The sequence below is a fragment of the Nerophis lumbriciformis genome, linkage group LG22 (assembly GCF_033978685.3).
Source record: "Nerophis lumbriciformis linkage group LG22, RoL_Nlum_v2.1, whole genome shotgun sequence".
NCBI classification, from domain to species: domain Eukaryota; kingdom Metazoa; phylum Chordata; class Actinopteri; order Syngnathiformes; family Syngnathidae; genus Nerophis; species Nerophis lumbriciformis.
In genome coordinates this window covers 38,734,959-38,753,073 of record NC_084569.2, presented here as the reverse complement: position 1 = coordinate 38,753,073, position 18,115 = coordinate 38,734,959, and the positions used below count along the sequence as shown (strand labels likewise).

Here is an 18,115-nt window from a genome sequence, read left to right as displayed (position 1 = left end):
GCCTCGTCCGCCACCCCCGTGGCCGGGGGCTCGTAACAGGGGTCACTCCGCGCGCTCCGCCCGCGCAGCTTACCTGCCCGCCACCCCTGTTGCCGGGGGCACGTAACAGGGGTCACTCCGTGCTCAGTGCGCTCACGAAAGGGGTGGGGCTCACCCTGGTTGATATAGACAGCAGTTAGGACGGTGGCCATGGAAGTTGGAACCCGCTAAGGAGTGTGTAACAACCCACCTGCCGAATCAACTAGCCCTGAAAATGAATGGCGCTGGAGCGTCGGGCCCATACCCGGCCGTCGCCGGCAGCGAGACGCGCTTGGAGGTGCGCTCAGCGCGGCTCCCATATGATTGCGCACTGGTGTGCTTCTGGGTCGTGACAGCGTGGCACGCGAATGTCTGTGCTGCATTGGATCAGTCTCCTTTCTTTAACAGGCAAAAGCTTTATAACCTCACTAATGCCTTGCATCGTCTATATTAGATATATAACAACGAGCGGATGGCGGGCGGGTGCGGTTCTGATCAAATGTTAGATCGGGTGGATTGCGGATGGTTGACGACTTTCTGATGCGGTTGCGGATGAAATAATTGCCTATCCGCGCATCTCTATTAAGTATGAATGATAAAACACTGAATATTGACAACATATGAACGTCACACCCCCTCTCGATCGACATTTTACAATCAAGCGAAACGCAACAAAAATGCAACAAACAGCGAAATATGAAAGCGAAGGGTAAAAAATAAACCCACCTGTTGTGTGTTTATAACGATGGTTAAAATCAGGCACTTTAAAGCTTTTTTTTAGGGATATTGCGTGATGGGTAAAATTTTGAAAAAAACTTGGAAAAATATAATAAGCCACTGGGAACTGATTTTTTAATGGTTTTAACCCTTCTGAAATTGTGATAATGTTCCCCTTTAAATGTCTTCAGATGAATAAAAAGAGCAAGTAGTTCCTGTTGATGTTCTTACTCCTTTTCAGCAGAGGTGGGTAGAGTAGCCAGAAATTGTACTCAAGTAAGAGTACTGTTACTTTAGAGATTTATTACTCAAGTAAAAGTAAGGAGTAGTCACCCAAATATTTACTTGAGTAAAAGTAAAAAGTATGTTGTGAAAAAACTACTCAAGTACTGAGTAACTGATGAGTAAGATACACACACACACATATATACATATATATATATATATATATATATATACACACACACATATATATATATATATATATATATATATATATATATACACACATATATATATATATGTGTGTATATATTTATATATATGTATGTATATATATATATATATATACATTGATATATACAGTATAGAATTTGTATTTATTTATTTTGCCGTTTTTGTTTACATGTTAAAGGTGTTTTAATGAATATACATGCATGTTTAACACATATAGATTCCTTTCTTTCATGAAGACAAGAATATAAGTTGGTGTATTACCTGATTCTGATTTGCATTGATTGTAATCAGGAAGCAGTGCTGGTAATGTCCACGTTTTCAAATGGAGGAGAAAAAAAGTTCCTCCTTTCTGTCTAATACCACATGAAAGTGGTTGGTTTTTGGCATCTTATTTGTCCAGCTTCCATATTCGTTTTAAGACACTTTACAAGAAATACATTGGCGGCAAATTCCGTAGCTTGCTAGCTTGTTTGCGCTGGCTTTCGGAGACTCTTATTTTGAAAGCGCAGGCGCGATGGAGCGGCACTTTTATTGTGAAGACAGGAACTGTGCAGTCAGTCTTTAGGCTTTTGACGGGGTGTACGGTTGAAATAAAAAAGGGTCTTTTTTCCTTCACACTTTTGATTGATTGATTGAAACTTTTATTAGTAGATTGCACAGTACAGTACATATTCCGTACAATTGACCACTAAATGGTAACACCCGAATACGTTTTTCAACTTGTTTAAGTCCGGTCATGTGACCCCTGGCTCTGTTTGATTGGTCCAACGTCACCAGTGACTGCATCTGATTGGTGGAACGGAGTGAAACGTCACCAGTGACTGTATTTGTTGAAAGGCAGGCACTATGAAGGTCTGTCTGACAGACCAAAACAAACAAAGCGTGCATTAACAGATCGATAAAAATTAGTAGCAAGTAGCGAGCTGAATGTAGATAAAAGTAGCGGAGTAAAAGTAGCGTTTCTTCTCTATAAATATACTCAAGTAAAAGTAAAAGTATGTTGCATTAAAACTACTCTTAGAAGTACAATTTATCCCAAAAGTTACTCAAGTAGATGTAACGGAGTAAATGTAGCGCGTTACTACCCACCTCTGCTTTTCGGACATGATGTAAAGTGAAATGATATGAAACTGTGTGGTGTATTATACTGTAAGTGTGTTCATGTTCGAAATAAAGGAAAGGATAATGATTTTGGTGCTTTAGTATCAACATGCACACCATCACTAACACTGGACCAATGAATTTGACCCAAAGTAGGTCAACATAGGAGCGAGGTATTCACGCGTAAAAGGTAAATATGACTTTAAATACGATGCTCACAACCTTATAGAAGCAGAGTGAGTCACAATGTAAACATGCAATGCCTTACAATTCCTGTCCCTCAAAACCTATTAAGGTCATGGCGACGTAGTGGAGTAGTTAACGGCGCTTAGTTTAACGAAAAGACCGTTGCATCACGTTAGAACGGCGGCGCTGGGGGTCGCGAGTTGTGTTTTGTCTGCGTTACGTAAGATTGTGTATCTCTGGCCCGCTATAATTGTGTAGCCTGACTGAACCCGGGGCAGCAGCAGGAGACATGAAATCACGTCAGCGCAAAGTATGTTTTCATCTGAGCCTCTTTTTTTATCCTGGTTTCACACGCCCACGTGTGTGTAATTGTGTAGAAGACACAAATGTCCTTCACACACAAACACACAAACGGATTCTGAACCCATGTCAGGTAGCCCCCATTAAGTGTTCCTCGCGAAAACAGTGATTTTATGCAATACACAAAAATGATCAGACTGTTCAGTTGGTCTTAAGACTATTCACCTCTCATCCGAGCATGCTTCATCAGTTCATTCTCATAGAATGAACTTTTGTCTAATTTGTCAGATCTAGTCCTTGTAAAAGGTTTTCTGATCTGAGCAATCTAAAAATATAGCCGCTTGTCTAGATCTGACATATTGAAAAAGGTAGTTTTTGTCTAGATCTGACATATGTAAAAATGTAGTCTCTTAACGCGATCTGACCAGTCTAAAAAGGTAGTCTCTGGTCTAGATCTGACATATGTAAAAAGATAGTTCTTGTTTAGATCTGAGCAATCTAAAAAGGTAGTTCTTGTATAAATCTGAGCCAATCTAAAAAGATAGTTCTTGTCTAGATCTGACAATTCTAAGAAGGTAGTCTCTTGTCTAGACCTGACTAATCTAAAAACGTAGTCTCTTGTCTAGATCTGACATATCTAAGAAGCTAGTCTCTTGTCTAGGCCTGACTAATCTAAAAAGGTAGTCTCTTGTCTGGATCTGACATATCTAAGAAGGTAGTCTCTTGTCTAGGCCTGACTAATCTAAAAAGGTAGTCTCTTGTCTGGATCTGACATATCTAAGAAGGTACTCTCTTGTCTAGACCTGACATATCTAAGAAGGTAGTCTCTTGTCTAGATCTGACATATCTAAGAAGCTAGTCTCTTGTCTAGGCCTGACTAATCTAAAAAGGTAGTCTCTTGTCTGGATCTGACATATCTAAGAAGGTAGTCTCTTGTCTAGGCCTGACTAATCTAAAAAGGTAGTCTCTTGTCTGGATCTGACATATCTAAGAAGGTACTCTCTTGTCTAGATCTGACATATCTAAGAAGGTAGTCTCTTGTCTAGATCTGACATATCTAAAAATGTAGCCTCTTGTCTAGATCTGACAAAGGTAGTCTCTTGTCTGGATCTGACCAAACTAAAAAGGTAGTCTCTTGACTTGATCTGACCAAACCAAAAAATGTAGTCCCTTGTCTAGATCTGACATATCTAAGAAGGTAGTCTCTCGTCTAGAACTGACAAAGGTAGTCTCTTATCTAGATCTGACATATCTAAAAAGGTAGTCTCTTGTCGAGATCTGACATATCTAAGAATGTTGTCTCTTGTCTTGATCTGACCAAACCAAAAATGTAGTCTCCTGTCTAGATGTGACATATTTAAGAAGGTAGTCTCTTGTCTAGATCTGACCAATCTAAAAAGGTAGTCTCTTGTCTTGATCTGACCAAACCAAAAATATAATCTCTTGTCTAGATCTGACATATCCAAGAAGGTAGTCTCTTGTCTAGATCTGACATATCTAAGAAGGTAGTCTCTTGTCTAGATCTGACATATCTAAAAATGTAGTCTCTCGTCTAGATCTGACAAAGGTAGTCTCTTGTCTGGATCTGACCAAACTAAAAAGGTAGTCTTTTGTCTTGATCTGACCAAACCAAAAAATGTAGTCCCTTGTCTAGATCTGACATATCTAAGAAGGTAGTCTCTCGTCTAGATCTGACAAAGGTAGTCTCTTATCTAGATCTGACATATCTAAAAAGTTAGTCTCTTGTCGAGATCTGACATATCTAAGAATGTTGTCTCTTGTCTAGATCTGACCAAACCAAAAAGGTAGTCTCTTGTCTTGATCTGACCAAACCAAAAATATAATCGCTTGTCTAGATCTGACATATCTAAGAAGGTACTCTCTTGTCTAGATTTGACATATCTAAAAATGTAGCCTCTTGTCTAGATCTGACAAAGGTAGTCTCTTGTCTGGATCTGACCAAACTAAAAAGGTAGTCTCTTGGTTTGATCTGACCAAACCAAAAAATGTAGTCCCTTGTCTAGATCTGACATATCTAAGAAGGTAGTCTCTCGTCTAGATCTGACAAAGGTAGTCTCTTATCTAGATCTGACATATCTAAAAAGTTAGTCTCTTGTCGAGATCTGACATATCTAAGAATGTTGTCTCTTGTCTAGATCTGACAAAGGTAGTCTCTTGTCTGGATCTGACCAAACTAAAAAGGTAGTCTCTTGTTTTGATCTGACCAAACCAAAAAATGTAGTCCCTTGTCTAGATCTGACATATCTAAGAAGGTAGTCTCTCGTCCAGATCTGACAAAGGTAGTCTCTTATCTAGATCTGACATATCTAAAAAGTTAGTCTCTTGTCGAGATCTGACATATCTAAGAATGTTGTCTCTTGTCTTGATCTGACCAAACCAAAAATGTAGTCTCTTGGCTAGATGTGACATATCTAAGAAGGTAGTCTCTTGTCTAGATCCGACCAATCTAAAAAGGTAGTCTCTTGTCTTGATCTGACCAAACCAAAAATATAATCTCTTGTCTGGATCTGACATATCCAAGAAGGTAGTCTCTTGTCTAGATCTGACATATCTAAGAAGGTAGTCTCTTGTCTAGATCTGACATATCTAAAAATGTAGTCTCTTGTCTAGATCTGACAAAGGTAGTCTCTTGTCTGGATCTGACCAATCTAAAAAGGTAGTCTCTTGTCTTGATCTGACCAAACCAAAAATATAATCTCTTGTCTGGATCTGACATATCCAAGAAGGTAGTCTCTTGTCTAGATCTGACATATCTAAGAAGGTAGTCTCTTGTCTAGATCTGACATATCTAAAAATGTAGTCTCTTGTCTAGATCTGACAAAGGTAGTCTCTTGTCTGGATCTGACCAAACTAAAAAGGTAGTCTCTTGTCTTGATCTGACCAAACCAAAAATATAATCTCTTGTCTAGATCTGACATATCCAAGAAGGTAGTCTCTTGTCTAGATCTGACATATCTAAAAAGGTAGTCTCTTGTCTAGATCTGACATATCTAAAAATGTAGTTTTTTGTCTAGATCTGACAAAGGTAGTCTCTTGTTTGGATCTGACCAAACTAAAAAGGTAGTCTCTTGACTTGATCTGACCAAACCAAAAAATGTAGTCCCTTGTCTAGATCTGACATATCTAAGAAGGTAGTCTCTCGTCTAGATCTGACAAAGGTAGTCTCTTATCTAGATCTGACATATTTAAAAAGTTAGTCTCTTGTCGAGATCTAACATATCTAAGAATGTTGTCTCTTGTCTAGATCTGACATATCTAAAAATGTAGTCTCTTGTCTAGAACTGACAAAGGTAGTCTCTTGTCTGGATCTGACCAAACTAAAAAGGTAGTCTCTTGTTTTGATCTGACCAAACCAAAAAATGTAGTCCCTTGTCTAGATCTGACATATCTAAGAAGGTAGTCTCTCGTCTAGATCTGACAAAGGTAGTCTCTTATCTAGATCTGACAAATCTAAAAAGTTAGTCTCTTGTCGAGATCTGACATATCTAAGAATGTTGTCTCTTGTCTTGATCTGACCAAACCAAAAATGTAGTCTCTTGTCTAGATGTGACATATCTAAGAAGGTAGTCTCTTGTCTAGATCTGACCAATCTAAAAAGGTAGTCTCTTGTCTTGATCTGACCAAACCAAAAATATAATCTCTTGTCTAGATCTGACATATCCAAGAAGGTAGTTTCTTGTCTAGATCTGACATATCTAAGAAGATAGTCTCTTGTCTAGATCTGACATATCTAAAAATGTAGCCTCTTGTCTAGATCTGACAAAGGTAGTCTCTTGTCTGGATCTGACCAAACTAAAAAGGTAGTCTCTTGTCTTGATCTGACCAAACCAAAAATGTAGTATCTTGTCTAGATCTGACATATCTAAGAAGGTAGTCTCTCGTCTAGATCTGACAAAAGTAGTCTCTTATCTAGATCTGACATATCTAAACAGGTAGTCTCTTGTCGAGATCTGACATATCTAAGAATGTAGTCTCTTGTCTAGATCTGACATATCTAAACAGGTAGTCTCTTGTCGAGATCTGACATATCTAAGAATGTAGTCTCTTGTCTAGATCTGACAAAGGTAGTCTCTTGTCTTGATCTGACAAAAGTAGTCTCTTATCTAGATCTGACATATCTAAACAGGTAGTCTCTTGTCGAGATCTGACATATCTAAGAATGTAGTCTCTTGTCTAGATCTGACAAAGGTAGTCTCTTGTCTTGATCTGACCAAACCAAAAATGTAGTGTCTTGTCTAGATGTGACATATCTAAGAAGGTAGTCTCTTGTCTAGATCTGACAAAGGTAGTCTGTTGTCTAGATCTAACATATCTAAAAAGGTAGTCTCGTCTAGATCTGACATATCTAAGAAGGTAGTCTCTTGTCTTGATCTGACCAAACCAAAAATGTAGTCTCTTGTCTAGATCTGGCATATCTAAAAGGTAGTCTCCTGTCTAGATCTGACCAATCTAAAAAGGTAGTCTCTTGTTTTGTTCTGACCAAACCAACAATGTAATCTATTGTCTAGATCTGACATATCTAAGAAGGTAGTCTCTTGTCTAGAGCTGACATATCTAAAAATGTACCCTCTTGTCTAAATCTGACAAAGGTAGTCTCTTGTCTGGATCTGACCAAACTAAAAAGGTAGTCTCTTGTCTTGATCTGACCAAACCAAAAATGTAGTATCTTGTCTAGATCTGACATATCTAAGAAGGTAGTCTCTCGTCTAGATCTGACAAAGGTAGTCTCTTGTCTAGATCTAACATATCTAAAAAGGTAGTCTCGTCTAGATCTGACATATCTAAGAAGGTAGTCTCTTGTCTTGATCTGACCAAACCAAAAATGTAGTCTCTTATCTAGATCTGACATATCTAAAAAGGTAGTCTCTTGTCGAGATCTGACAAAGGTAGTCTCTTGTCTTGATCTGACCAAACCAAAAATGTAGTGTCTTGTCTAGATGTGACATATCTAAGAAGGTAGTCTCTTGTCTAGATCTGACAAAGTAGTCTCTTGTCTAGATCTAACATATCTAAAAAGGTAGTCTCGTCTAGATCTGACATATCTAAGAAGGTAGTCTCTCGTCTTGATCTGACCAAACCAAAAATGCAGTCTCTTGTCTAGATCTGGCATATCTAAAAAGGCAGTCTCTTGTTTTGATCTGACCAAACCAACAATGTAATCTATTGTCTAGATCTGACATATCTAAGAAGGTAGTCTCTTGTCTTGATCTGACCAAACCAAAAATGTTGTCTCTTGTCTAGATCTGGCATATCTAAAAAGGCAGTCTCTTGTTTTGTTCTGACCAAACCAACAATGTAATCTATTGTCTAGATCTGACATATCTAAGAAGGTAGTCTCTTATCTAGATCTGACATATCTAAAAAGGTAGTCTCTTGTTTAGATCTGACAAATCTAAAAATGTAGTCTCTTGTCTAGATCTGAGAAAGGTAGTCTCTTGTCTGGATCTGACCAAACTAAGAAGGTAGTCTCTTGTCTTGATCTGACCAAACCAAAAAGGTAATTTCTTGTCTAGATCTGACAAATCTAAGAAGGTAGTCTCTCATCTAGATCTGACATATCTAAGAATGAAGTCTTTTGTCTAGATCTAACAAAGGTAGTCTTTTGTCTAGCTCTGACATATCTAAAAGGTAGTCTCCTGTCTAGATCTCCATCCATCCATTTTCTACCGCTTGTCCCGTTAGGGGTCTGGATCTGACCAATCTAAAAAGGTAGTCTCCTGTCTAGATCTGACCAAACCAAAAACTTAATCTCTTGTCTAGATCTGACATATCTAAGACGGTAGTCTCTCGTCTACATCTGACATATCTTAGAATGTAGTCTCTTGTCTAGATCTGACAAAAGTAGTCTCTTGTCTGGATCTGACCAAACCAAAAATGTAGTCCCTTGTCTTGATCTGACTAATCCAAAAAGGTAGTCTCTTGTCTACAGCTGACCAATCTAAGTCTATGATCATGACAAACTGAACAGTCCAGTTGCGATGAAAACCTCCATAGTCATTATCGGTCATAGCTACATTTGGCTCACTCATGCCTCAGCCTTTCCCATTTTGCTTCCTTTCCCTAGGATGGAGTAAGCTTTGAGGTACGGCGATACGATGCTGCCAAATATGCCGTGGTCTCCTCGGAGGGACGCACCTTCGACCAGGTGACAGGAGAGTTGGTGAGGAAGCTGCTCATGTACATTGGTGGCAGCAATGAACAAGGTAAGGCCTCGTAGGAGATCAGCAGCGTGCTTTTTGTGTGAAACTGCTATTTGTTTTGCTTGGTTTAAAGACCTTTATGGACAGAATTTCTAGACGCAGTCAGGGCGTTGAGGGGATCTGGTTTGGTGGCTGCAGGATTAGGTCTCTGCTATTTGCAGATGATGTGGTCCTGATGGCTTCCTCTGGCCAAGATCTTCAGCTCTCGCTGGATCGGTTCGCAGCCGAGTGTGAAGCGACTGGGATGGGAATCAGCACCTCCAAGTCCGAGTCCATGGTTCTCTCCCGGAAAAGGGTGAAGTGCCATCTCCGGGTTGGGGAGGAGATCTTGCCCCAAGTGGAGGAGTTCAAGTACCTCGGAGTCTTGTTCACGAGTGGGGGAAGAGTGGATCGTGAGATCGACAGGCGGATCGGTGCGGCATCTTCAGTAATGCGGACGCTGTATCGATCCGTTGTGGTGAAGAAGGAGCTGAGCCGGAAGGCAAAGCTCTCGATTTACCGGTCGATCTACGTTCCCATCCTCACCTATGGTCATGAGCTTTGGGTCATGACCGAAAGGACAAGATCACGGGTACAAGCGGCCGAAATGAGTTTCCTCCGCCGAGTGGCGGGGCTCTCCCTTAGAGATAGGGTGAGAAGCTCTGTCATTCGGGGGGAGCTCAAAGTAAAGCCGTTGCTCCTCCACATCGAGAGGAGCCAGATGAGGTGGTTCGGGCATCTGGTCAGGATGCCACCCGAACGCCTCCCTAGGAAGATGTTTCGGGCACGTCCGACCGGTAGGAGGCCACGGGGAAGACCCAGGACACGCTGGGAAGACTATCTCTCCCGGCTGGCCTGGGAACGCCTCGGGATCCCCCGGGAGGAGCTGGACGAAGTGGCTGGGGAGAGGGAAGTCTGGGCTTCCCTGCTTAAGCTGCTGCCCCCGCGACCCGACCTCGGATAAGCGGAAGAAGATGGATGGATGGATGGATGGTTTAAAGAGGACCTATGATGATTTCCCTCTTTTCGACTTATAAATGTTGTTAAAATGTTGGATACTCGTGTGACAAAGCGTCAAATCATGCATTTGGGTTGTGCGTGGCTCTGACTCCTGGATTTTGGAGTATTTTTTTAACAGTGGGCAATTTATGACGTCAAAGACTGACGGACGTACCTACGTGGTCATTCTTAGACATGATGTGTCGGCAAGCCCCTCCCCCTTTGCTAATCCTGACTGCCGTCCGTACGTTCTTTCTGGTTTAATGCCCTCCACCAGACCGGAAAGTTTGACTCCTACCTTCCCATCATGCATTGTATTGGATTTAAATTAAAATTAAAGTACCACTGATACTAAGTGTGGTGAAATTACCCTCTGCATTTGACCCATCCCTTTCTCCCACCCCCTGGTAGGTGAGGGGAGTAGTGAGCATCATTTTGGTGATTTAACCCCCAATTCCAACCCTTGATGCTGAGTGCCAAGCAGGGAGGTAATGGGTCCCATTTTTATAGTCTTTGGTATGACTCGGCCGGGGTTTGAACTCACGACCTACCGATCTCAGGGCGGACACTCTAACCACAAGGCCACTGAGCAGGTTTGGGTGTAATTTAGATTGTATTTTTGGTGAGTGGACGTTCAGTGTGCAGGTTGTGTTATGTGTGACCATTGTGTTATGTGTGTGTTGACTTTTTGTGTTGGTTGCATTTTTTTTTATTGCGCCATGACTAGGGAAGGTGGTTTGGATTGGGTCTTATAAGTAATTGCGGTGCTATGTTAACTACAAAATTACAATTTACAGTCATTTTACCTGAATTACTCACATTGTCCTCAAGATGGCGGCAAGGTTGCAGAAATAGGTTTGATATATTTAAACTTAATTTAAAAAACACCTCGCGGCAAAGATTCCTCATGCTGCAGTTTGGACAACCCAAGACCATTGGTTCTTACACTTTTGTAACCAAGTTCCACCTCAGAAAACGCTTAAAATACAGTAGCGTAGTAGGCCTAAGTAGTCATTAAAACAAGGTATATTTAATATTTTTCACATACAGTTTGAACAGTTACACTGTGTTCTAATATAAGAAACCACTGTCCTTTAATCAAGTAATTATTTAGCGTGCCACGAGATGGGGCCTGTGCACCATACCACGGTTTTAAGAATCAGTGATCTGGACGACAAGGAAGTGTGATGAATGCAGATTAAAATAATCATAGGTCCCCTTTAAGGAGTTGCTCCATGAGGCTAACAGGGACGTTTTGTAGTAAAGACACCTGAGACTCACACAAAGTGTTGATAACACGACAAGACTGAGTCACCAGCGTGTGGGATTCTTTGTTTCGGTGCTCGATAAGGCGGAATAACACACAGGCAGGACCTGAATGTGACTCCAAGACAAGACAAGAAGAAGTAGTTTCACACATTGCAGTTGAAGACCTGGGCAAGGACGATCAAGGTGGACCTCTACAAACTCTTGGGTCCGGCGGTAGTCAGCCTGCATCGGTGGAACTGATATCTGGTTCACCATCTCCTACAACCTTGCACAGGACCGCCGTGCGTGGGCCGCCATGGTTTCATTATGTTGTCGGGGCCAGAGAGAAAGTCGGCTCAACACGCCCAGGGTGAATACCGCCCCAAGACAAGAAGAAGTAGTTGCACACTTTGCAGTTGAAGACCTGGGCAATGACGATCAAGGTGGACCATTAAGAAACTCTTTGGTCGGCCAGAGAGGAAGCCGGCTCAACACGCCTAGTGTGAACGCCACCCCAAGACAAGACAAGAATAAGTAGTTGCACACACTGCAGTTGAAGACCTGGGCAACGACGATCAAGGTCGACCTTTCCTTACTCTTGGGTCCGGAGGTGGTCGGCCTGCATCGGTTTAACTGATATTTGGTTCGCCATCTCCTGCAACCTCGCACAGGACCGTCGTGCGTGGGCCGCCATGATTCAGGATGTTGGCGGGGCCAGAGAGGAACACGCCCAGGGTGAATGCCGACAAGACAAGAAGAACTAGTTGCACACATTACAGTTGAAGACCTGGGCAATAATAATAATAATAATAACTGGGATTTATATAGCGCTTTTCTAAGTACCCAAAGTCGCTTTACATGTAGAACCCATCATTCACACCTGGTGGTGGTAAGCTACTTTCATAGCCACAGCTGCCCTGGGGTAGACTGACGGAAGCGTGGCTGCAATTTGCGCCAACAGCCCCTCCGACCACCACCTATCATTCATCATTCAATTCACCGGTGTGAGTGGCACCGGGGGCAAAGGGTGAAGTGTCCTGCCCAAGGACACAACGGCAGCGATTCTTTTTGGATGGTAAGAGGCGGGGAGCGAACCTGCAACCCTCAGGTTTCTGGCACGGTTGCTCTACCCACTACGCCATGCCGCCCCAATGACGATCAAGGTGGACCATTAAGAACTCTCGGGTCCGCAGGTGGTCGGCTTGCATCGGTGGAACTGATATTTGGTTCCCCATCTCCTGCAACCTTGCACAGGACCGTCGTGTGTGATTGTTCAGGATGTTGCTCAACACACCCAGGGTGAATGCCGCCCCAAGACAAGACAAGAAGAACTAGTTGCACACATTACAGTTGAAGACCTGGGCAATGACGATCAAGGTGGACCATTAAGAACTCTTAGGTCCGCATGTGGTCGGCTTGCATCGGTGGAACTGATATTTGGTTCCCCATCTCCTGCAAACTTGCACAGGACCGTCGTGTGTGATTGTTCAGGATGTTGCTCAACACACCCAGGGTGAATGCCGCCCCAAGACAAGACAAGAAGAACTAATTGCAGACTTTGCACAAGTTACATAGACAACAAACGTACTTTTTACCCAAGTTAAAGTTGTCTGGTACAGTTCCCCGATATTGTAGTCCGTCCAATCGCTGTGTCCATGTTGCCGTACTATCACCAAGGTCTAACTCCTACTTTCTGATCTTTCAACAAGGCGAATCGATGGGAACGGCGGCACCAACCATCATCACGGTATACCCCCGGAACGACGGTGTGCTATCACGCCGTCTGGTGGTCGCCATCCGTATCCCCGCCATCTACCAGCAAGGCCCCCCGACGCCTACCGACAGTGCCATCAAGATTGAGGACCGGCCTGGCATGACTGTCTATACACTGTAAGTTTCAAAACAAATAATAATAGTAAATGCTGAAGTCTGTTTTGGAATTTTTCCTCTTCAATAAATAAATGTCCAGAGGGAACTAGGATTTTTTTTAAGTATTTAAGTATAAAGGATTACAGATTACAATAGGAGAAAGTTAACGCTGCTACAGAAAGAAAGAAAAAAGAGCAAGAAAGAGAGAGAGAGAGTTAGAGACTAAGAACTCTTCCAGAACTCTATAGCATTTGGGAAAAGAGGAGGGGTTGGGGCGAAGGCTCTCATCCTGGGAGGGGGAGGAAGATGAACAAAATACCCTTTATCTAATTGTGACATCAGCCAAAACCAGGAATGTTTTGATGAAACATCGGACAAGTAGTCATAATCCCAAAAGAAAACCATTTCAAGAGTGACCTTAGACATAGGACAAATACAACATAAATTAGTGATCTTTCAACATCACAACAATCGTTGTCCTATTCAAGGCGTAGGTGGGGGTTTGGAGACATCCCCAGCAAGCTCCAAGAATGTGTGAAGGGCCATAAAAGTGTTTTATCTTAGAACAAATAACAGACAAACTCCTAGACTCAAATTGTGGTTTTAGACAAGAGATAACTTAAATATTAATTTAGCCATTACAAGCCACAGCCGAACTGAAATGCTAACAGTTAGCATGCTAGCCAGATGGCGAGAAGTAACAAAAACTACGACTCTTATGTGTATACACGCAAAATGAGCAAAAAAGATAGCGTCAAGTATGTGTATACCTGCAAAATTAGCCCACAAAGCTAACATGCTAACTGTTAGCATGCATGAAGTTAAAAAATATAACTGAAGTGAATACCTGCAAAATTACCATAAAAAAACAATGTAAGCATGTAAGCAGTTGGCTAATATTTGCAAGGAAACTTTCAAATAATGTGGAAGTAGTAACACTCGTTAATACAGACTAACTTTTAGAAAAATGGACAATCCGGGAAAAACTGGAATTTTTTTGGAACATTAATGTTCCAAATGTTAGCATGAATGTCCTGAATAAGCGAAGTGTTCGATGGTAGAATGTTTGAATAATGTCGAGAAAAAGTCAAAAGCAAAAAAGGTGAAAACAGCAAAAATAAAAAGTGGGAATTCTGGGAATTTTAAATAGTTGGAAAAATGTTAGTTTGAATTTCCAGGATGAGTGGAATGTTTTTTATTGGTTGAGAAATGTCGAAATTTGAAAAATGTTCCATTAATTTTCCTGGAAGAAGAATTCCTGGTAACATGGGTAATTTTTTTTACGTTTTTACAAAATAAAAAAATGATATGCCGCATTTATGCTTTAGCCAAACAATTTAAAAAGTGGAATGGCTTGAATCGAAGAAGAATATGGGAGAAGAAGGTGGACAAAAAAGTTGAATAAAAGAGAATGACATAGAAAATAGACTAGAACAAGTAGTTTCAGTAGAAATTGTGAAAGAATGTTGAAAATCTGAAGCTGAACTAAAATGCTAAGAGTTAGCATTCTTGACAGATAGCGTCAAATAAAACTCTTATGTGTACACTTGTAAAATGAGCAAAGTCGACATTCTATCTTTAGCATGCTAATAATTACAATGCGTTAAAAAAAAATTGAGTTATTTACCTGAAAAATTAGCTAAAAGCTAGTACGCTAATATTAGCATTCCAACTTCTAACTAACAAAATATTTGACCATGCGGTGTCGGCCTGTAAAATGAGTTGAAAAGCTGGCATGTTAACATTAGCATGCTAGCAAGACGGAGACAAGTAACAAAATATGACTCTTAGATGTATACCTGCAAAAAGCAGCATGCTAACAGCATACATCAAATATGAAAATATTGGACTCAGAGGTGTATACCTGAAAAATAAGCTACATAGCTAGAATGTTAACATTAGCATGTTAGCAAGACAGAAACAAGTAATAAAATATGACCCTTACATGTATACCTGCAAAATGAGCTAAAAAAAAACGGCATGCTCACAGCATGCATAAAATATGAAAATATTTGACTCAGGTGTATAACTGAAAAATAAGCTACATAGGTAGCAAGTTAACATTAGCATGCTAGCAAGACAGAGCCAAGTAAGAAAATATGACTTTTAGATTTATACCTGCAAAATTAGCTAAAAAAAAAAACGGCATGCTAACAGCATACATAAAATATGAAAATATTTGACTCAGAGGTGTATTACCTGAAAAATAAGCTACATAGGTAGCATGTGAACATTAGCATGCTAGCAAGGCAGAGACAAGTAACAAAATATAACTCTTAGAAGTATACCTGCAAAATGAGCTAAAAATAAACGGCATGCTAACAGCATACATAAAATATGAAAATATTTGACTCAGGTGTATACCTGAAAAATAAGCTAAATAGGTAGCAAGTTAACATTAGCATGCTAGCAAGACAGAGCCGAGTAAGAAAATATGACTTTTAGATTTATACCTGCAAAATTAGCTAAAAAAAAACGGCATGCTAACAGCATACATAAAATTTGAAAATATTTGACTCAGAGGTGTATTACCTGAAAAATAAGCTACATAGGTAGCATGTTAACATTAGCATGCTAGCAAGGCAGAGACAAGTAACAAAATATAACTCTTAGATGTATACCTGCAAAATGAGCTAAAAAATAAACGGCATGCTAACAGCATAAATAAATATGAAAATATTTGACTCAGAGGTGTATTACTTGAAAAATAAGCTACATAGCTAGCATGTTAACATTAGCATGCTAGCGAGGCAGAGACAAGTAACAAAATATAACTCTTAGATGTCTACCTGCAAAATGAGCTAAAAGAAAACGGCATGCTAACAGCATACATAAAATATGAAAATATTTGACTCAGGTGTATACCTGAAAAATAAGCTAAATAGCTAGCATGTTAACATTAGCATGCTAGCGAGGCAGAGACAAGTAACAAAATATAACTCTGATGTATACCTGCAAAATGAGCTAAAGAAAAAAACCCGGCATGCTAACAGCATAAATAAATATGAAAATATTTGACTCAGAGGTGTATTACTTGAAAAATAAGCTACATAGCTAGCATGTTAACATTAGCATGCTAGCGAGGCAGAGACAAGTAACAAAATATAACTCTTAGATGTCTACCTGCAAAATGAGCTAAAAGAAAACGGCATGCTAACAGCATACATAAAATATGAAAATATTTGACTCAGGTGTATACCTGAAAAATAAGCTAAATAGCTAGCATGTTAACATTAGCATGCTAGCGAGGCAGAGACAAGTAACAATATATAACTCATAGATGTATACCTGCAAAATGAGCTAAAAATAAACGTCATACATAAAATATGAAAATATTTGACTCAGAGGTGTATTACCTGAAAAATAAGCTACATAGCTAGCATGTTAACATTAGCATGCTAGCGAGGCAGATACAAGTAACAAAATATAACTCTTAGATGTATACCTGCAAAATGAGCTAAAAATAAACAACATGCTAAGAGCATACATAAAATATGAAAATATTTGACTCAGAGGTGTATTACCTGAAAAAGAAGCTACATAGCTAGCATGTTAACATTAGCATGCTAGCGAGGCAGAGACAAGTAACAATATATAACTCTTAGATGTATACCTGCAAAATGAGCTAAAAAAACTGGCATGCTAACAGCATACATAAAATATGAAAATATTTGACTCAGAGGTGTATTACCTGAAAAAGAAGCTACATAGCTAGCATGCTAACATTAGCATGCTAGCGAGGCAGAGACAAGTAACAATATATAACTCTTAGATGTATACCTGCAAAATGAGCTAAAAAAACTGGCATGCTAACAGCATACATAAAATATGAAAATATTTGACTCAGGTGTATACCTGAAAAATAAGCTAAATAGCTAGCATGTTAACATTACCATGCTAGCGAGGCAGAGACAAGTAACAAAATATGACTCTTAGATGTATACCTGCAAAATGAGCTAAAAAAAAACGGCATGCTAACAGCATACATAAAATATGAAAATATTTGACTCAGAGGTGTATTACCTGAAAAATAAGCTACATAGCTAGCATGTTAACATTAGCATGCTAGCGAGGCAGAGACAAGTAACAAAATATGACTCTTAGATGTATACCTGCAAAATGAGCTAAAAATAAACGGCATGCTAACAGCATACATAAAATATGAAAATATTTGACTCAGGTGTATAACTGAAAAATAAGCTACATAGGTAGCATGTTAACATTAGAAATGCTAGTGAGGCAGAGACAAGTAACAACATATAACTATTAGATGTATACCTGCAAAATGAGCTAAAAATAAACGTCATGCTAACAGCATACATAAAATATGAAAATATTTGACTCAGAGGTGTATTACCTGAAAAATAAGCTACATAGGTAGCATGTTAACATTAGCATGCTAGCAAGGCAGAGACAAGTAACAAAATATAACTCTTAGATGTATACCTGCAAAATGAGCTAAAGAAAACCACCATGCTAACAGCATACATAAAATATGAAAATATTTGACTCAGAGGTGTATTACCTGAAAAATAAGCTACATAGCTAGCATGTTAACATTAGCATGCTAGCGAGGCAGAGACAAGTAACAAAATATAACTCTTAGATGTATACCTGCAAAATGAGCTAAAAATAAACGGCATGCTAACAGCATACATAAAATATGAAAATATTTGACTCAGAGGTGTATTACCTGAAAAATAAGCTACATAGCTAGCATGTTAACATTAGCATGCTAACGAGGCAGAGACAAGTAACAAAATATAACTCTTAGATGTATACCTGCAAAATGAGCTAAAAAAAACGGCATGCTAACAGCATACATAAAATATGAAAATATTTGACTCAGAGGTGTATTACTTGAAAAATAAGCTACATAGCTAGCATGTTAACATTAGCATGCTAGCGAGGCAGAGACAAGTAACAAAATATAACTCTTAGATGTATACCTGCAAAATGAACTAAAAAAAAACGGCATGCTAACAGCATACATAAAATATGAAAATATTTGACTCAGGTGT

At 39.8% G+C, this 18,115-nt stretch overlaps 1 protein-coding gene across 1 annotated transcript in view; it reads left to right on the top strand.

Moving 5' to 3' along the window:
* Positions 1 to 18,115, top strand: part of LOC133615326 (heme-binding protein 1-like) — a 35,185-nt gene that overhangs the window by 14,396 nt on the left and 2,674 nt on the right. Inside the window, exons 2-3 of the mRNA XM_061973845.1 lie at positions 8,864 to 9,002; positions 12,935 to 13,115. Of these exons, the coding sequence (XP_061829829.1) occupies positions 8,864 to 9,002; positions 12,935 to 13,115 (320 nt within the window). The remainder of the gene's footprint in view (positions 1 to 8,863; positions 9,003 to 12,934; positions 13,116 to 18,115) is intronic.